Source organism: Ambystoma mexicanum, chromosome 8, assembly GCF_040938575.1.
Source record: "Ambystoma mexicanum isolate Mex_15411 chromosome 8, UKY_AmexF1_1, whole genome shotgun sequence".
Classification (NCBI taxonomy): Eukaryota; Metazoa; Chordata; class Amphibia; order Caudata; family Ambystomatidae; genus Ambystoma; species Ambystoma mexicanum.
Window position 1 is genome coordinate 1040450333 of NC_090929.1, and position 21517 is coordinate 1040471849.

The window sequence follows — 21517 nt, forward strand, 5'->3', positions numbered from 1 at the left end:
AAAATCAAAATGACATTTTTTCACCCCCCTGCACCCATGATTTACTTCAAAACGGTGGATTTCATCCCCCCCTTGCCGAAACCCACTCCCTCGGACCCCGCCACCTCCATGCACACAAACACATGCGCGCCCGCCCATATCCACTTACCCGTTCGCCGTCACGGTCGCGTCCGGGTCCTGATGTGCCAGTCACCCCCTGCGCGCACTCGTGTGCATAGCAGGGCTGACTATTTGAAATTAAAAAGACCGCTCTGTGCAGTGACAAAGTGGCCTTTCTAAATCATTTCTTTTGGTTTGTTTTTTAAAAAAGGCCTCGAAAGGAAGAGCAAAGATTTCCTAACCCACCAGGACCATTTCAAATGGTTTTGTACATAGTGAGAGCTTTAGGGAAATCGACAGCCAAGAACCACCTACTGTCTCTCTGGCTGTAATGACTGGATATCACTTATGCACCTGGGATTTTGCTTACAAGGTTATTTTCTTGTTTTAGGTAAGAGTTGCTATGCCCAAAGGAAGGGTTGATGATTTAGGGAGGTGAAAAAAGTCCAACTATAATAAAGCTATAGTTCGGCATGTTTCATTAAAATGCACAATGGAGAGAATAATTCATCAAGGCAATAAAAGTAATTGGCACCCTGCTGGGGGGAGCCAGCCAATCAGGCTCAGAACATTGGCTGAATCTACTGATCCAAGCCTGTGTTCCGAGCAGCCATCTTTGCCCCACTGCCTCCCTTCCCTTATTATCCAATCGCCCCCTCCCATCCCCACTTACCGGATTGCGGCGCCGCAACTGCTGCTGCTAACACTCTTGTGGCCGCCCTAGAAATGGAAGAGGGGTTCCGTACGGAGCCCCACATTCCTGCTCCATGGCAACCATGCTGGGAAAATATTTTCATTCAATAAACGGAACACCACTAGGTGACCCGTTCAATGAATGGAAATACTTTATACACAGCCTGTGGAACAGGTGCTAATAGTGTTAAGCCCCCGTGCCACGGACTGTGTCAGATGGTAACGTCCCACAACCCTTGTTAAACGCTCTCGCTTGGCTCAGGCCTTTAACTCGTGCCCCGTCTGTTACCGCCCACTATAGACCGTGGAACGGGTGCTTAATGCTTAATTATTCACATTTGCTAGCATTTTACATTCTTGTATTTAATATCCCACTGGTGCAAGCTGAAGGGGACCAAGTAAAGCCCTAAATACAACAACTTGTTCAAGCAAAATAACCCCCAACTTGTGATTTCAGTATGAAGAAAGGGGTCGAAATTAGGATTTCTTAACCAAGGGGAAAGAAAGCACCTCCTGGGTATCAGGCATTACCCGTTAGGCAGGATATTCCTCTGGGGAACCAGGAGCTAGCATGCAGCCAATCGAACTTGTGTATAAAATACGAACTACCTTTTCTTTCCATTATACATTCTGGAATATGCTTTAAATGACCACTTAAGTGGGTTTTTATTCTTTCTATACACATTCCCTAATCCTTACAGTTAACAGCAAATATATATGTTTGTATAGTACAACTTGCTTGGGGAGTCAAATGTAGCTCCTGGTAGCTGCTGGTTTCAAGCTAACCAGGCCTCCCTTGGCTATAATCAGGAGCTTAATAGCTCCTAGTTCTTGGCAATTTCGAACCATGTAAAAGATTTCCATACAAAACAGATAAGTGTAATTTGGCTAGGCTGGGAATGCAGAGGGTCAAGAGAAGAAAATGGAAAACCACAAAAGCAGGGAAATAACAGAATACTCACATGTACTTGCTTGGTATCTGTCCCCTCTCTAGTTTCTGCGCATTTTCATCGAGTTGCCAGGCCATCCAAGCCCCAAAGTTCCCTTGTGGTAGTGTGTCATCTACATATAAAATATCATCCTTTTTAAAACTGAGATCCTGGTCCACCTCTGCTTGACGATCATAAAGTGCTCTAAAACAAAGAAAATGAAGAAATTTCATACATATATTTATGAACAATTTTTTTGCAGCTTTCTCATCTTTTTCAATGGGACCCTAGAATATCAGCAGATTCTATTTTTACCAACCTATTTTTATTGAGCGAGGTATTTTTAACCATACACACTAGCTTAATTAAATTTCCTTTTGGGTGGGCACTGAGTCTTTAAGGATACTAGTTCAGGTGGAACCTGTCCCCAATGTAACACTAGTGCACAGGAAATGCCAATAGGTTTCTGTAATGTGCGGAGACAATTTGGAGTCTCCCAGCGCCCACTGGCTTCCTTCATTCGCACTCCCATCAAATCCCACAGCTACCCCTTCAAAACAGAACAGTTTAAGTGACCATGCATTTTGTGTTATGTGGGCGGTGTTAGGAAAGATTTCCCTTAGGTGCAATTGTTCCTCCATTTATGGAACCCCCCCTCATACATTTTGTTTGGTTTACCTAACCTGATTTTTTCTAGTGGAGCACAGCCTTCAGTTGCACTCCTGTGGGCTTTTACTCATTTGTTATGGGGAAACTGACACATCCTTCAGGCTGTCAGTACTGGGAAACTGTTTCCTTTGTCTTTGACTATGTTGCTATTCCTTTGTAACTTTTTATCTATGTGCCAAGTACCTTACATTACCGCACATAGGGGTCCTTTTGTTTTATGGCTCTATCCACCCTCTAAGGATTTTTTGGTGTTTGTACAAGTGTGCTTAGGATGAACTGGTGGCAGCATTTTACGTTGACAGTATTTAACTTCATTTTTATGGACCATATCGCATTTGGCCCAAGACTGTGGCCAATGCTGAAAATGGCCTTGCCACAAAGTCTTTTGTTCTGTCCTTTGGCCATTTTGTCCCTTTGCCTTCCCCCAGGTCGAGAGACCCAGGTATTCCTCATTTTGGCATGCAGCGTCCCGCAAAAACCGCATCTTTCGCGGGCTCCTGCATGTCACGTGTGCTAGCGCCGAGGAAGAGGGTTGGGACTGTCTGGTCCCAATCCACACTACTCATACCAGTATGTCTGGTATGCCTGAATGACAAACCACTGTGGGCCACGATTGGCCCACGCCTAGCGTACATGCAAGAGAGCAGATCTTCCATTGGCTATCCGAGATTTGAGCTTGAAAGGAATCTTGGATAAAAGACGGGCTCTGCATCCATTCCAGGTCAATCAACTGAAGTTCACACCGAACTACAGGAGGAGTCAAGGATCCTGAAAGGAAAGAGCAGACCCGTGGAACCGCTGGAGACATGCTGGAAGGTTTGGCTCCCTGACACCGCTGTTGTACCGTCGGACCCCTGCTTTTGTTTCGAACCAAGAAGGCATGCAAGGGCGCTTCGACCCTTTGGAGTAGTAGGACCAACTAATCTCGGCACCACCTGCTTACCCTCGCAAAAAGCCTCTTGGGAAGTGTTCATGGGCTATCCAGTGAACTGGCCAAATGTAACCCAGGGTATCGTTTTTAGAAGTCCTTGAAGAAAGGAAGAATCAAATGTAGAGCCACAAGCTGTTTAGACTTGTGAGTAGTAGAAGAGGCAAGCAACTCTACAGCAAGAGGTAAGTCCTCTCAGACTTTTTACAGTACCTTTGTATTGAAGAACAAATGCAGCAGATGACTTCTGTTCCTAAGCAGCTCTGCAGATCTCACTGTTCCTGGGCCTCACTCGTGGGGACAAGAGGGATGACTTCTGGGGACTCCTGCACTGCAATGGGATGGTCACCGATCGCCACCGGCAATCTTCAAATCAGTGGCTGTTCAGTGTTTCAGCTCCTCACGTCTACCGCAAAAAAGCAACACTGCGTTTCCTGGCTGTTGAGATGGCCTTTCCTTGCTTCTGGGGTCCCGCACACTTGAGGGGGCTCAGGCTCGGTCAGCTCTGATTCCTGGGAATCCAGAGGATCTTCCTGGAGCTCTAGGCCAGCTGAAATGCAGCACACAATCTGGTGTTCCTCTCCCTGGCGATACGGTTTCCAGCAGCAACTCTGGAAATTTGACTAGCTCTGAGAAGGATGTCCAGGTGGCTTACTTTGGAGTTGATTGGTCCCACCAACTCAAGGGGATAAGTCGTCCTTGCAGGGGCTTCTCTGACAATACGAATTTGGAGTTTCAGCACAGCAGCAGGGCTGCACCGGTCAAACCAACGGTCCAGGAGTTGCAGCAGGCGTCGTCTTCAAGTTCTTCTTCGGTTCCTTCGTCCAGTGGTCGACTCTGCCTTCCAAGCCAAAAGCCTCGCCTTTTATTCTGTTCTCTCCCGTTCATTCCAACCTAGCTGTCAATCACCCAGCAGGGTGGCTGTCCTTGCCGCACAATCAGCCAATCACTACAGAGTGTATTTGGGTCTCCTAGGAGACTAAGCAGAGGGAGTTTCGGGCACCTCCCTCACTTCCTGCCCACCCCAGACACTCTGGAGCCAGAGGCGGGCTTCACTCGTGAATCCCGCCAAAGGCAAAGCGAACAAGGAGACCAAACCTGGTTTGGGGCACAGAGTAAATCTCAAGGAGGACCTTTCCACAAAGAAATGGCGAAAAAAGACGACCAGGGCCATTTTGACAAGAATTGCACCCTTGTGTGCTTTACTGCAGCTGCAAACGCAGCCCGCAGTAAATGCACACCACGGTAGTTAAAACAAAAACACTGCCACCAGCCATTCAGTGAGAAAAGGGTAAAATAAAAATGTTACACGAGAAGCTAGACAAAGGGGATACTAGGTAACCCCTCCAGCACCCTATTGTAAGATAATGTGTGCTGGGTCTAGAAAGTTACAAATGTAAGTAAAGTCAATTTCACTTTACTGCCCTGGGAAACAGTAGTTTACCCCAAAGAAGGTATTTAAACCTTGGGAAATCTGAAATACTCTCCTGTGCCACTGCACTGAAGGTGCTGTGTGACAATGTAAAAGATGATGCCTATGGAGTTTGTCAGACTCCACATCCAAAAGGAACACTAAGTTCTGGAATCACATTAAAATACATGAGAGAGTAGGAAAAAGGGTCTCACTCTCTCCAGGTGAAAAAAATCAAGTCCTCAAAATCTAGAAAAGTTGCTGGGGGTCTCTAGGGAATTAGCACATTTCTGAGACTTCTCTCTAACAATCGTATAGGAGCACTGCCATCCGGAGTTGAGATTCGAGACTTTGGGAATTGCTTAGTGTGGTCCTGGGCCCCCTCCCGCCAAAACTCGTTCTCCTAGCTCCTCTGGGTCGCGATTTATGAGAGTGCGCCACACCGTGATCATTTGCGGCCCCTTTATCACCCCACTGTGGTGACGGTCACTGTAAGTACCTGCAGACCTACCCGCCTGTGCCCTGAGACGTCCTGCATTGGAACTGTCTTCCTTTCTTCTTAGAGAGCCGAGAAAAGGCTACTGTCCTGTTACAGACGATCCTCACCTCCTGCAGCAGCTGAGAGCCTTAGTGACATGTAACTGCAGGGGTTAAACCTCCAAGCGATGTTGGCTAGACGGGCAAAGTTTGGCCCGGACTGTGTCAAGGGTCGGTGAGTACTTGCATTACTTACCCGTGGCCCCCTGGCACAAACTTGTTTTTATGCACGATAATCCCCGAAAAGATACTCACCTTAGGTGGTCTAACCTGCACTCAAAGCTATTCCAGAACTCCGAAAGTTGCTCTGCCTACAATGGTATAATCACTTTGAATAATAGGGCTTTATTCTTCATCAACTTAACTCCCCTTCCTGAACTGCTACAGCTCCTTTAAGAGGACCCTCTTGCGCTCTTACACACAACCATGCGTTGTTAACACACTGCTGTACTTTTAAGCACAAGGCTCCCCACTTTGTAGGGCTGGACTGCAGAAGCTAGGGATTGACTTTGAAGAACTGCCTAATGTGATAATTGTGTTTTACTCAACTCTTCTGTTTCAGGTGTGTTTTCCTTATTATCCGCATTACGGTAAACGCATTTTGTATATATGTTACATAGTGAAAAGCGTGTGGCAACTGTTTTATTATTACTGTGGTTTATTCATGTTTCGTTATAAAGGCCTATAATAAATATATTTTTGATATACACTTGTCTAAGAATATTCTGAGGAGTTTTACTGTGTGTACTCATTGTGGGCTTCCGATCACTCTCACCCCTCCCCAGACTTAGTCTTGACCGCCTGCCAAGCTGCCGTAGGTAAATTGATCTGGTTTGTCCAGAAGGTTCCCCTGATCCACTTACTAGGGTGGCCTCCGAAACTTCTGCCCACAATTTCAGCGGTTAGAAATCCATCTTAACATGCAGCAGGGATGATTCCCCCTCAATGAAACTGAGCCCAGATAATGGAAATACAAGGCAATCATACCACACAGAGAAGTTATGCAAGACACTATAGGGCAAGGAAGGAACAAGTTACTTACCTGTAACTGTTGTTCTCCAGCATGGGTCTGGCATGGATTCAAATGCTCATGAATATTCCCCGTCAGGCCGTGAACCCTCTGTAAAAGAAAAAACAGTTTCACTTTCACTTACAAACTGTCTTTCTCCAATAAACCAATTACTGAGCTCTGGGTCATACTGCCCTGAGCCAATGACTGCTCTCTCCCTAAGCCCCTCCTCTGTCAGCTATCTTCAGATTTGGTAGCATGTAAAGTCACAGTACGACCAACAAGATCCGCAGTTGGGCTGGAGGCAGGGTTCGCATTTAAATCCATGCCAGACCCATGCTGGAGAACAACCGTTACAGGTAAGTAACTTGTTCCTTCTCCAGCATGGGGTCTGGCATGGATTCACATGCTCAAGGATAAATACTACATAGCAGTACATACACACACAACCACGGGAGGTGGCAAGGCTAAACAGAAGCAATTACTCCTACCTCCGGACCAGGCTCACCTTCAGCACACAGGTTGCGTAGCACTGCTTTCCAACCAAGGACTCCTCTCTGGAATCACTGTCGATGCAGTAGAATCTTGTGAAGGGGCGCATAGACCTCCACGAAGCAGCCTTGCCGATGTCCAGCAGGGGCACACCAGACAGTAACGCAGTTGTCGCAGAGATCGCTCTGGTAGAATGGGCTCTCGGACGACCAGGCAGTGGTCGGTTTGCCAACCGGAGAGAGTGTGTGATACAGCCCGAAAGCCACCTGGAAATGGAAGCCTTGGGCAAAGCTTTCCCATGGTACACAGGACCAAAGTTCACGAAAAGGTGAGACATGTTCCTGAAACTCTTCGTGTGTGCCACATAGAACTTCAGAGCATGCAAGATGTCCAGCGAATGCAAAGTCCTTTCAGCCGGCGACGACGGAAAAAACACAGGCAACACCACAGGTTTGTTGAGATGGAATTCTGACGGGACCTTTGGCATGAAAGAGGGGTGGCATCCACAGCACCACCGTCATCTCGTGGAAAGTCAGATAAGGTCTTTTGCAAGACGGGGCCTGGATCTCCCCTACCCTTCTAGCAGAGGTGATGGCCACGAGAAAAGCAGTCTTCCACGAAAGGAACTTGAGAGGAGCTTGATGCATACGCTCGTTGACCTCCCATGCTGGGGCAGCCGCCTTCACCAGCTGTAATGATCAAAACAGTCCTTTGAGGAACTCCTTGAATAGACGGTGTGACCAAAGAGAAGACCGTCCTGGAGACCTGATGTAGCGGGAGATAGCCGCCAGATGCACCTTGATGGAGGCATGCGCAAGCCCCGCCCTAGCCAACGACAACAAGTACGGAAGGTTCTGAGGGGCCGTGGCCCTCATACGCTTGATCTTCTGCGACCTGCACCAAGTCGTGAAACGCTTCTAATTGTGCCTGTAGCACTTAACAGCTGCCGATGCTCTGGCCCTGGCAAGGACCTCCCTGCAGTCCGCAGGCAGCTCGTACCCACTGAACTTTGAGGCTGCAGGAGCCAGGCCTTCAGGTTCACCGATCCTGGGTCATGGTACAGGGTTGCGCCTCCTTCTCTGGCGAACAGATCCACGACCACTGGCAGCTTGATTCTCAGCTCGACATTGACAGACTGAGAAGGTCCGGGTACCAAATCTGCCTTGGCCACGCCGGGCCAATGAGGATCAACCTGCACCAGCACCGTTTGAGTTGACAGTAGAGGAAACAGTGGGAACTCGTACAGGAACAGGCCTTCCCACAGGAGGGAGAACCCATCCCCCATGCTCCCCAGCTGGGGGAGCCTGCTGGCGAATCTCTGGCATTTGGAGTTTGTCACCATCGCAAATAGATAGATCTGGGGTCTGCCCCACCCGAGAAGAGGCTGTCCACTTGATCTTGCTGAAGCTCCCACTTGTTGCAAGAGTGCAGCTCCCTGCTGAGGGAGTCAGCGATTACTCCTGCCAGGTGAAACGGAATGAGAAACATCCCCTGGGCGATGGCCCAAGGCCACAAGTCCAGCGCCTCTCTGGAGAGCGCTGGGGATCTGGTATCCCCCTACTTCCTGATGTAGAACATCGTAGTGGTATTGTCCGTGAAGACCCTCACCACCTTGCACTTGAGGGACGGAAGGAATGACCCAAGGACCCAGAACACTGCTCGCAGTTCCAAGACATTGATGGGGAGGTCCCTCTCCTCCGGCAGCCACAGGCCTCTGGCGTGGAGACGTCTGGTGTGGGCTCCCCAGCCTTCCAAGGTAGCATCTGTGGTGACCGTCTCCTGACACGAGGGACTCTGGAAATCTGTGCCCCTGTCGATGTTGGATCGCACGCCCCACCACCTTATCCCTCGATGGAACTCTTTGCCGAGAAAAATCCTGTCTGTGAAGCTTCCAGACACTTGGACCCACCGAGCGCCCAAGAACTCCTGGAGGGGTCGATTCCGTAACCTTCAGAGTCTGATCAGGTAGATACACAAGGACATCATGCCGAGCAGCGACTTGATGGTCCGTACCGTGGCGATCTTCAGTGTCAACAGCTGTCGCACCTTGCCCAAGATGGCTGCGATCCTCTCTTCTGATGGGGCCGCCAGGCAGGCGACCGTTTTGAGCCTGGACCACAGGAACAGAGCGTCCTGCGATGGAATCAAGCAGGACTTTGGATAATTCACAGAAAATCCCAGCTCCGTCATCAGCCAGACTGTCCCGTCTATATGGTCGACAGCGATTTCCCTTGACCTGGCCCGGATAAGCCAGCCGTCGAGCTACGAGTACACATGTATCCCTTGCAGACGTAGATGGGCCGCCACTGGTGCCAGGCACTTCGTAAACACCTTGGGTGCTGACTTCAGTCTGAAGGGAAGGTCCTTGAATTGGTAGTGCTTTCCCTGTACGACGAAGCACAGATACTGCCGATGCTTCTTTTGAATGGGGACGTGGAAGTAAGCGTCCTCTAGATCCCTTCCTCCAGTTGGCTGAGCACATGCTGCAGCGTGACCATCCTGAATTTCTGAGACTTGAGGAACTTGTTTAGGCATTGTAGGTCGAAAAAGGGCCTCCAGCCCCCAGTCTTTTTTACTAAGAAGTATCTGGGGGAAACTCCAGAGCCCCGGAGTTGCTTTGGAACTCACTCTGTCGCCCCTTTTCATAACATGGCCCGTACTTCTTATAGGAGCTGAGGGATGTGTTGCTCCTGCCGGGCCACCGGTGGTATCCGCGGACACTTCTGCTGGAATTCTAGAGTGTGTCCGTGGCGAGAGCACCCAGCACCCATCGGTCGGTGAAGATCTTCTTCCACTCGTTGATGAAGCCCACCAGCCGGTCTCCCACCAGGGTGCATGGGTGGGGGGGCCTGACGTCCCGGTCGGTTCAGTCCTGATTCGGGGCCCGAGTGCCGCCTTGGGAGCGACGATGGCGGCAGCCACCTACGAAGGCCTTGGAATGACCCCTATATACTTTCTGGGTCGTGGAATGGGAGGGTTGACGGTAGGACGACGATCCGCTGCCGAAACCCTTTTATGATCTTCCAGACTTGCCTCATGAGGCATGGAAGGAAGGGCGGTGTTGCTGCAGTGTGCCTTGGGCCATCTGTCACTCTTGATGGCTTTGAACAAGTCATCGACGGCCTTCCCAAAGAGATTGTCCCCGTCGAACGGCATGTCCAAGACACTCATCTGAACTTCCTGCCGAAAGTTGGTGGCTTTCCATCAGCCACAACGACCGAGGCAGACAGTTCCCTATCTGGCGGAATCCTGTGTGCGCCATGTCCAGGGCCACAGTGATGGCATGGTCCGATGCCACTTCGCCCTCTTGGAGGATGTCCAGCACCTAAACCCGCGTGTTGTTGGGGAGGAATTACAGCAACAGGGCCATCTTCGACCACAGCTCCCCGTCATACCTGGCCAGGATCGCAACAGCATTGGCCGCTTTGACCTTCTTTGCCGCTGTGCAGATCACCTTTCCGCTCATTGCGTCCAACTTCTTCCCCTCACTGTCCGGGAGAATGGAGGCTAACAACGATGGATTTGACAACAGAGTCTTGGGAGGGCTGTGATCGCAGTCACTTGGGTGCAGACTCCGGCACCCTGAACAACTTCTCCAGCCAGTTTCTTTTTGCCGGGGCTGAGGTGGGATTCTTCTTCAGCGCTAGGCCCTCATCCCAAATGTGTCTAGGAGAAGCATTGCCAGAATGGTGGTCTTTTTAGCCTCTCGGCACTGGTACAGGAACCCTTCCTTTTTGGTCTCTTCTGGCGTCAGCTGGAAGATCTCCGATGCGTGGGCGATCATGGAGTGGAATGAACCCACTTCGTCAGGTGGAGACGCTCTCGGTGGCGGGGACACTATGCCGTAGTCGTCCATATCCGTCGTCGCCGTATCCGTCCCTGTATAACTAGGAGGGCGGGGGGGGGGGCATGTGAGGCAGTGTGGGGTGCCTCTTCCGCTTCTTTGCCGGTGGTGTCCCCAGAGTTACCAGTGCCGGTGGTGCCGTTGGCTTCCTCTTCTGTATCTCAGACACCAGCGTGTGGAGCGTGGACAGGATGTCCAGCGACACGTCTCTGGAAAGTGGGGGGGGGAGTAGGCCTGCTGGGCCCAATGCCTAAGTCTTAGTTGGCTCTGCCGCTGTTCCCCTTCGACGGGTTCACCATCGTCACCCTCAGCGTTTCCGCCGTCGTCGTTCCCCACATCCTCTACAACCATGTGAACTAACACCATGTCGAAGAAATATCCGTGCCTTGGAGTACTGTAGAGGCCACTACTACCCCCCCCGCCCCTCTTCTTAAAATCCTGAGGGGTAGCAGCTGGTCTCAGGGCTGGCATCTTCCTCTCCGGTGCCTTCTCCACCGGCTTGGCCGAAGCCTCCCGCATGGGAGGAAGGGCCACTCTGGGCTTAGTCAGGGTGCCTTGGACCTGGTCAGCCTCTTTTGCCTTTGAGGGGGCGGCTGCCATCAGCTCGATTGACGAGGATGATTTCTCCTGGGCCACCGGGCTCTTCAAGGGCAGGTCGGTCACCTTACCCGGAGCCTTGGCCTTCTCTGGCTTCTCCTGCAGCTTCCCGGGATTAGCAGACTTCCTTTTCGAGGAGGAGCTGGAGCGATGGCTTGAGATGAGAGCAGATGGTGATGTTGATCGAGCCCTGCACGTCGGGGGCCCGCTTGCGCGGCGACCCCGACAGAAACTGACTCAGTGCTTGGCCTTGTCTTGGACCCACACAGATGGGCGACCTCAAAGGACTTTTGAGCCCGCCCCTCAGACATGCCGGTCCTGGGTGAGGCATGCCCCTGCTTGCCACCCGGGGTAGAGGCCTTGGTGTTGCGCCACGCTGCCAATCTGCTGTGCCAATCCTTCATGGTGCGTTTGGTGAATCCCAGGCAAATATCGCAATCTGCCTCCCTGTAGTCCGGATGGAGACAGTAGAGGTACTGGGAGTGTTCGTCATCCACAAACATGTTCCTTAGGCCGCAGCTGGAGCAGAGCTTGAAGACAGAACCTCTGTCCTCCTTCTCCGACAAGGTCCGGTGTAGGCCTGTTGGCCTTCCGGAATCTTCGATGAATACAATGATTCTAGCCCTTAAGGGGCGACAAAAGACGCTGACAAATGAATCCCTGCTGGCCAGTTGAAAGCACGAAAGAGCACACAGGATCTAGACAAAAATCAGATAGGTTTGCGAATAAACTCGAAAACACAGAAAAAGTCTACAGAGCAAAACACGAGGACTCCCAACAATTGAAATTGCCGTAAAAATTTGAAGATGGCTGCCAGAGGAGCGGCTTAGGTAGAGGGCAGTCATTGGCTGTGGGCAGTATGACCCCCGAGCTCAGCAATTGGTTTATAGGAGAAACCGGTTGTAAGTGAAAGTGAAACAGTTTTTTCTTTTACCGAGGATTTCCGGCCTGATGACGGGGACTATTCATGAGCATGTGAATCCATGCCAGACCCCCATGCTGGAGAAACTTGCTGCTCACATTGTAATCACATAGTGATCACATGGACACTGACACAGTGGATGAATCCTGCAAAGTGCTCTCAACGCGCCACCACATATTGCAGAACGGAGTCCAGATAAACAAGATTATGAGGAGATCTCAATTTGCATGCATGCATACATGCAGCATGACATTACCAAAGATGGAATGTAAGCACCCCTGGCATGAGGAGCCAGAGAAAGGGTCTCCTAGGCCGCTACTTTTAATCTACCTGGTCGAAAGATAGCAGGCCATACTTTTGAGCCCTTGACCCAGGAAGACATGGTTACAAACCAACAATGTGATGAATCCAGGGAATTCGTCCACTCTCCCCAAGGGGAGGGTCGGGGGGTGGGCAAGGTAAACTTAACCCCTAAGGGACAGGGCAACCGCGACCACACTGGGGGTGACCTCCCCGTAGATGACAGACAATCCCAGAAAACTGATAAGTTATCTTCCCTTGCCCCCAGAATACAATAGGTTTATTGGTTACATGGGTATAGACATATGTACCGAGTTGTCAACTCATATACCAAAGGTTGGCATGGTTTCTACCACTGTCCTCAAACAGACAGGGAACGGGGCATACGCCCTCCCCCTCGATACAAGGAGGAAGGAGAACCCATCCGCAGTGGTGGAAGGGAACAGAGAGGCCCTCTGAGCCAAATGGGTAGATGCTCCTCCGAGGCCTTGAGCAACATGCAGGCACCGGACATGGTGCATCGACCCGCGGTGTACCCCGTGGAAGATGCAGGAAAACAACCTGCAGCAGGAGAAAGATTCAGCACAGCAGGCTCAGCAAAGGGTGCTGGAGCTCCAAACTGCAGTGAGATGTGGAGCCTCTGCCAGAACACCACTGGGAACCGGTAGCAAGGGAGCATCGACTGACAGATGAGGAACACTGAAGGAAGAAGACCACACCACATGCCCTACCCGGAGTGCACCGCCTGGAAAGAGAAGGTACGCAGTCACTTGAGGAAGTCGGCCGGCAAGCTTGAGACAGACCCAGAGGCAGGGTTAGAAAGACAGCGCCAAGCCCGAGGTGAGAACCAGATATCTCCAAGGCAGAATGAAATTCAAATGACCCCAAAGTGGGATAGTTACAGAACGGCCACAAGCTGTGGTAAAAAGCCATCAACCCCGAGGTGTGGTGAAAACCAGATAGCCGCAAGGCAGGATATGAGTCATATAGCCTGGAAGGGGGCCAAAGAGAGGCAACACCGAGCATGGTGGGAGAAACCCGAGACCCCTGGGAGCGGTATTCAACAGAAAGAGTGGAAAGAACAGTATAAGAAAAAGCGGAATGTAAGCCCTGGTGATGACTGGGAACAAATTGTACAAGTCCCAATTAACCCCAAGCTAAGCTCATCAGACACTTCTTACTGGTACAAAGTGTACAATACACCAAAAGAGAATGGACATTGATTTCAAGTATAAAGAGGAAGAACAAGGGAGGAAAGGACACTGCTTTGACATTACAGCGACTGAGCAAACAGGACCAAGGGCCCCTTTTTTCTTGAAACATAATAGTGGGTCGGAAACCAACTACCATTCACACATTGGGCAAGAGTGTGAAAGTCCATAATGAGCTGGTGTCCATTTTCTTTTTTTTCAAATGAGAAATTGTTTTTTTTTTATTATTGGTTTGTTTCAAACCTTTAAAAATGTAAAAAGAATACAAGACAAATCAAACAAAACAAGTATGCCTTATTGCGTCCTGTTCCATGTTAGTCACCACATTCGTCGTTAGGTCACTGGTCAGCCTTTCACCTCTATTGAGTAGCCGACTTAGATTGTAGGCGGTCTTTAACGGCTTGGAGAAAGGAGACCAGGGCATATAGCACAGGTCTGTTCGACCCATCGAACAGGGCTTTCCACCAGTCCTCACGGGATACGAACTGAAATTTCTTTGTGACTGGGCCAAAAGATCTGTTTCTTTCTTGCTCTAGCCCAGAGCATGTCATTGTCAGGTGTTTAAGGGTCTCGTTTGTGGTGTTACAAAAACGACACGTCAGGTCTAAGTCAGTTGATTGTGACCAGAAACAGAGACGCTCTTTAGTTGGCAGGACGTTGAGCCTGAATTTCAGATAAAGAGATCTCGACCACTGGTCCGGAAAACAGGACAGGTAACCCGGAGGATGGCCATAAGTTCGTGCCTCAGTCAGGAAGTCTTGCGCTGATCTTGATGCCGATTTTAAGTTGCAAGTGTGGATCCAGTCAAGTCTCCAAAGCTTCAGTTTTGCGGCGTCAGGGTTTTCAATCAGCATTTGGGTTTTGATGTTATGTTCTTTCAGAACCTCATGACATAACACATTCCATTGATACAGGATTGTATCAGGTTGTTCAGATTCTAGGTTGTGGAGAATTGCGATTTGAGGCACCTGATTTGTTAGTAAAGTTTTCCTAAAAAGGCTTAAGAGGTTCCAAGTAACCCTTGCGTGAATGGAAATGTAGCCAAGTTCATATCTTACACAAGCTGTAGGAGTCCACTTAGGGAGGTGTAAGACTTTGGTCCAAAATATGTTTTCCAACGAGTTCCATACATCATTCCCACAACCAAACACATTTTCTCCAGCATAAATCAGAGATGGAACCACTTTTTGCTGAAAGAAGTTAAGCGTAGGTTTTAAGGAAAATTTCCCGAATTTTTTGTTGATTAAAGAAGCCTGACATGCCAGCTGGCGGCATTTCATCCTTGCGGATTCTACCCAGGGTGCGTCATTCCTGTTGGCACTTATATGCATCCCTAAGTAGATGGTGTTTTTTACATGGCAGATAGGTTCTTTGGCCAAATATCATTTGAATTTCTGGGCTTTTTTTTGGAGCCTTGGAATTTTTCAAAGACAATGATTTCACATTTCCCCCTGTTGATATTCAGGCCATTCTCTGTTAGGTATTTTTCCACAGTAGTAAGTTTGCGTTGCAGACCTATTGGTGTGGCGTCCAACAGAATGATGTCATCCGCGTAGGCTAAGTAATCGATGTGCGTGCCGTGTATTTTCGGTGGGAACGTGTGTAGCCCAACAAAGACCTCTTTAATGTCCGATATAAACAGGTTAAAGATGCTCGCTGCTAGCGGGCAGCCTTGTTTAACTCCTCTAGATGTTTCAATGGGGGCTGATAGATTGCTCTTAAGATCTAGTCTGACTCTAATGGAGGTGTTTGTGTGCAGTTCACGAATTGCAGCCAACAAGCTAGGTGGACAGTTCCATTTGCTCATTTTCCGCCATAATAGATCTCTGTTTATACTATCAAACGCCTGAGATAGATCGATTAGGGGTAGATAGATCTTAGAGTTTTTGCGGTGGGCTTCCATCTTCAGTAGGTTTAACAGAAGCAGGTTGACGCAGCAGCCCACACCCTTGACAAAGCCTGTCTGTCTCGGATCCACAAGATTGCTTTTAGTGGATCACTCCAGAAGTTGTTGTTGGAGTAGTGTAGCGTACACTTTCCCTAATACATCGAGAAGTGCAATTGGTCTATAGTTCTTTGGGTTTCTGCGGTCTCCTTTTTTAAAGATCGGTATAATCACAGCAGATTTCCATGATTTAGGGGTCTTACAACGCTTGAGAATCCTGTTGAACAGATGCTCGCAAAATTCAGACCACTCTTCTGGATGTCTTTTGATCACAAAGTTCGTGAGCCCGTCAGGGCCAGGTGCTCTCGATTCATGCACATTCTTAATGACTCGCAGGATGTCTTCATACTCAAAGACAAGCTCCCAGTGCCTTAGAATTGGGGGTTCCCATTCTGTAGTAATTTTGTCTTTTTGAAAGAGAGCAGAATAGAACACTAGCCATTCAGTTTCTAGGACCAAGTTAGCTTGAAGGGCGTGTTGTGGTGCAAAGGTGTCGTTTATGAGTCTCCAGTAGTCGGCTGAGTTAGAGCTCGCCATTTTTGCCAACATGAGCTCTGCATCATTTTGTAGCATGGTGGCCCTGTGAGATTTTAACCAATTCTTATAGCCCTGTTTTAGCTTTGCGTGATGAGGTGCTCGGATCTGAGGATGGTGATTTGCGTGCTTGTCTCAGTTTCTGACGGAGAAGTCTTTTCCGTTGGGAAATCTCAAGGTCAAATTTGTGTTTCCGTTTGAATTCAGTGCTTCTTAGAGGTTTGTTCTGTTCCTGAAAAAGAGTCAGAAGATGATCGTATTCCAGTGTTCTAGAAGACTGAAAAACCGTCAAGATGCTTGCTACCTCGCTAGAATCAAGGTTTAGACGAATACGACCAGTTCCTGTTCTGACTGTGTGTGAGAAAAGGTCTTGAGTACTGCTGGTATATGCAGAAAATTTTAAATCACCATATCATGGTCACTAAGTCGTTTTTCTGATCACGAGACTGATGGTTCTCGTGTGGATCTTTCCGGATACCAGGATGTAATCAAGTGTTGAGCTTTGGTCACCTCTTCTCCAGGTAGGAGCCGCCGGAATGTCTCCTGGTGTTTGTCCGTTGAGCATCGTTAGTTCACGTAAGTCCATTTCTTGACACCACTTAGTTGTCAGTTGTTGTTGCAATTTGTTGACCCTTTTCTTGTTGTCAGTTAGCTTTAAGTGGCTAATACAGTCGATGTTGAGGTCACCGCAAATAATCAGGTCGTGTAGGTTTCCTGTTTCCATAAGGTCGTCAACTGCCGTTGTGACTTCATCAATGAAAAGATTTGCGCCAGTGACCCCATGGTTCCAATAAAGATTGATGATAGAGATTAGAGGCAAGGGCGTTCGCTGCGCCTGCAAAACTGACCGTTACCACCTGGATGAAAGGAGAAATGTTGTCACAATTTATAATCCTAAGGCCTGAGTCTTTCCGGACTGCCACCAGAAGGACAGCCATAGGTCTTCCTTTAGACTGTCTAATAGCTGGATTGAGGGCGATTTCAAAGCCCTCCAGGATTGGATTTTCACATAGCCATGTCTCCTGCAGACAAATGAGGTCCAAGTCAGCAGACCAGTCAGTGTTAAACAAGTGACTGAAGCCCCTAGTGTTCCAGGATCCCAGATTGTAATTTTTGTGTGGAGCAGGGGCTTGGCGTTAACACGACTGATCATTATTTAGAGTGCCAGCGATCCAGGACCAATCATTTTTGTTCATGACCTCTGATGAATGGTCTTTGTCATAGTCCGCATTAGGTGGCATACTGTCGCCTCCTTGGATTGTTATCTTTATGCAGTCGAACGTTCTTTTCTCGGACGGTAATTTTTGATCAACGGTGTCGGTGCTTTGTAGAGATGTGAAAGAATTTAGTTTTGCAGGTTCGCTCGTCGTCATCTTGTATGTTTGGTTACATTGATCGCCCACTGGCGAGTTGTGCGCCTCTTTCATTGGCTTGTCTGTCTCACGTGACGGTGCTGAACAGATATCAAACCCCAGAGACATTAGCACCGGGCCTGCCTCAAGAAGTGTGTCAACTATAAGTTTGGACTGAAGGTGCAGAATGACCGCGTCGTTTCTGGTGTCATTGAAAAATTCAACAATTTTTAGGTCTCCGGATTCAATAGCTCTAAGACTAGGTACTAGATGGCATAGCCATAAGACATTGTGGCGATTAAGAATTAGGTCATCTGCAGAATCAATACGTTCTAAGAGAACTTGATGGAACGGAGAGTCTTTCCTTGCTTGGATGACCTGTTTTGGACCTTTTGATACGTTTTTCCCTGTCGTGGATCTTGAAAGGGTGCTCCCACTGGTTTTGGATTGCAAAGAGGTGTTAGCATTGAGGCCTTTAGAAAGCTCATTAGTAATGTCAGAGGCGGCGGACCCAGTCAGTGACAGTTGCTTACAGCTGTCTAATGATAAGTGAGTACTGATGACTTTGGACTGATCAACTGGATTGCTTGCCGTTGATAAGCTCTTACAGCGTTTTTCGTCCAACGTCATGAACTTCTTTCTTCTGAGGGACCGTGCCATTAGATACAGATGCAGGTGGCAAAAAGACTTCACACAGCCTTACTGCTCTATTGGATTTTTGAAAAAGAGAACTTGCAAGCGTATTGACACGACATGGAGACCTGGCGACAGGAGAAACAGTTATTGCGTGTTGTGAGGGTAATGGCTCCACGGTCAACAGTGGGAGGTTTGTAGTGTTGGTTGGGGTGGGATCAAGAGCGTTTACAGCGGTCTTGGCTCCTTTGGTAGAACTTACGGCCAAGGAGTTTACCTGGTCCACCCCACCCGATCCCTCCGTCGCAGTATCCTCAAACTCACATGTTCATCAGGTCTTCGGATATGTCACACGAGTTGTTTTTAGGTCCGATGGGTTGATCTGGCACAGGTGTGGCGTCAGTTATTTGAGTTGTTGCTTCTCCACTTTTTTCTTTTAAGATTGTTCTGTTGACAGTGACGTTAACGGTTTTGATGTTTCTCAGGAACTTCCTTGAGTCGTTGCCTCGTTTCATTTTTGTTGCGGGTAGATTTTTAGATTTTTTCCCCCCTTGCCTCTCAAATTCTTTGCGATGACTAATTGTCGAAACGTTCTTTGAGGGCTTGAATATATCGAAGACTTCTGTGACATCGCCACTCGCATCAAAGTGGTCGGGCACTGTCACGACGTCTGTTGGCTCCATGTGTTGGATTGAAGCAGAGGTGGAAGCAGTTTGAGGGTCTAAGAGGGCCAAGTTACCTGGGGCTAAGCTCGCCATGAAAATATCATTGAAGTCCGATGCAGTTCTCTTGTCCAAGCCGACTGTGGTCGAGTTTTCCGCCGGATTTTGGCCCCCTGATTTATTCGTAGGGTTCGGTGGTGTCGGTGTTAAAGAGACTTGTGCATAGTTGGTTAGAGGTTTGTCGGATTTGTTCAACTGAGTGTTGATGTTTTTGTCAAGAGTTGAGCTGGAACATTCTTGAGGTCTTAGTGTTGAGTTCAGTAAGTCACTGGGAGCATTGGCGACATTGTGCAGGCGTTTTGAAGTGCCAAGTGAAGGTCGATCATGGCAGTGGGAATCGTTAGGCCCTCTTTCGACCAAACCCCTCTTTCGGGGGCTCGGCTCTGACTTTTGTTGAAACAAGTTGAGCGCTTGTTTTGCCGCTTCTGCGAGTAGTTTCCTGTCCAGGTTGGCGTTCTTATTACAGTCCATGAGGGACCGCATAGCCAACTACGATTTGTTATTTGTGTTCAGGGCTGCGTCCATGTATTGCGTGTGCATATTTTCAAAGGTCACAAGCTTGGAATGCATGGTAGAAACTACTGTTGTTAGGTCTTTAAGACTCTCGTTTAGGTGCTCATACATTTTTACAAAAGGCGCAAGGGAAATTATCTTGAGAAGACTTCTTGTCCTTCTGCCTTGGTACCTGTTCAATTACATTTGTCAATAAGTCTGCTCCCCCTCTGCTTTAAAAACATTTTTTTTCAAATATTCTTTGGGGACAACTCTCTTCCCCAGTAGTGGCATACGCAGATGCTTGTGATCGAACTCCAAAGCATGGTCTCTCGCACCCATTTGTCAGTTACTGGCTGCCAAGATGGCAAAAGGCTTGCGATTCTCCTTTATACCATGGTGCTGTAGGTAAGGGGGGGGGGGAGATGGAACGTCAGGCTTGCTTGGAGTGCTGGGGCTTGGCCTCTGTGTCCAGGTTCCATCCTCTACGGCCCTCTGCGGTGAATGGAAAGAGACAAGTCTCCATTGCTCCAAGTTAAACCTTGACACAGACACTGGACAGTAAGAATGATGTCAATAAGAGGACATCATGAGGTGTGCCCGATTTCTCAATAAAACCGCCAACACTGCTAGGTTATTGAAAGGTTATTGAAAGGTAGCACTCCAACTGCTCCGGCCATCTGATTTTTATACATGAGGAAATCATCAGTGCTGTTCCTGAATATCTATATCTATATACCATTGCATGGGAGGTCAAGTATCTTTTCATCCACCACCAGTCTAAAGTGTGCCAGGTTTAGCCGTTGGCTGATGACAAAAGCCAACATCTACCAAATCTATGGTGTCCCGCTGGATGTCATCAGAGGCTAAGACACCTTCATAAAAGAGCCTCCAATTTCCAACTGCTTCACTTCTAGAAGGACCACTAACAGCAAGGAGGTTTTGTCTCAAGTCTTTGATAAAAGGGGGACAACGATTGTCAGGTTTGATGCCTTGATCATCAAGGATGCTAACAGGATGATCTTTCTCCACGTCAAATGCATCTTGTAGGACTGTCAGGGGGCAGAGTAGACTAGCCCAAGGTGTTGCTAACTTGCACGTTACCACTGTCGCCTGCTCAGAACTGATCAGGCCGGTGTCTGAAGCACACTGGAGCAGATTCTGGGCCCCAGAATGGCAGACAGGTAAAGGAGGCCTTCAAGACTTCAAATTTAAGTGGCTTGCTGCTAGAGCAGAAGTCTGCAACTTGCAACTCTCTCCAGATTTGAAGACTACGACTTGCATGATCTCTCACCATTCAATATGCTGGCTTGGGCAGATGGTAGTTTTACTACAAACATCTGGAGAGCCAAAAGGTTACAAACCCCTGCGTTAGAGCCAATAAGCATTGCAATGTTACAATGTCTAGTGGAGATGGAGCAACAGAAAGATCGTTTGGTGTCTTCTTTGAAATGGTGACCTCTGGCCACGACACCTCCACATGACACTCCTCCTTTGTTCTCTCTTCTGAGTAAAGGGTTGTCTGTTGCGACAGGTTCATGGAAAATACCTTGTCAGGGGGTGCGGGGGGCTTAAGGAGCCCTCTCCACCACGGTTAGGCAGCCTACCACAGCAGAGCCAGTCCTAGCCCGGAGGTGGTGTTGGGGGACAGTGGTGGGAGGGAGGGGGAGGATTTGGAGGGAGACCCATGAATATTGGTGCCTCTGTCCCAAAACTTATCCCATATCAGATCGACTTAGAATTCTTTAAGAGAATACGATGATCATCATGCACAAGACTCCTCAGAAACCTGGCATGGATCGTGTAACCCACAAAGCAGCACCATGTGGTGAAAAACCACAAGTATCACATTGAACCTATTCATTAGAATCGTAGTGGATTGATACTTTGTCTTGTGCGCCATTTACCCAACCTGTTAAGTTACAATGATAAACAATATGAGCTATCCAGCTGCGGGCGTCTCACAAACCGAGACCCTCCACAAAAGATTCACCCGGCAATGAGAATAATTTATAAAAACTGTTGCAAGACTGTCTCTGCGCTTGAAACTAGTATTCCTCATCTGTAGTAATCAACTGTGTTACAGTTCATCAGATTATTTGTTCAAAAATAATTTAGTTCACACATTAGATCCAGAATAGTATTTTCTTTATGTTGTAGTCCTGCAGTGAAGTAATAATATAGCCGACACGTGTTTC

General features: G+C 48.5%; 1 protein-coding gene across 9 annotated transcripts in view; it reads right to left on the reverse strand.

The window, feature by feature from the left end:
- The window catches only part of DLG5 (discs large MAGUK scaffold protein 5), a 1559980-nt gene that overhangs the window by 284577 nt on the left and 1253886 nt on the right, over positions 1-21517 (reverse strand). For all 9 annotated transcript variants that reach the window (XM_069610999.1, XM_069611004.1, XM_069611003.1 and 6 more), the window contains one exon: positions 1755-1925. In XM_069610999.1, coding sequence (XP_069467100.1) covers positions 1755-1925 — 171 coding nt within the window. The remainder of the gene's footprint in view (positions 1-1754; positions 1926-21517) is intronic.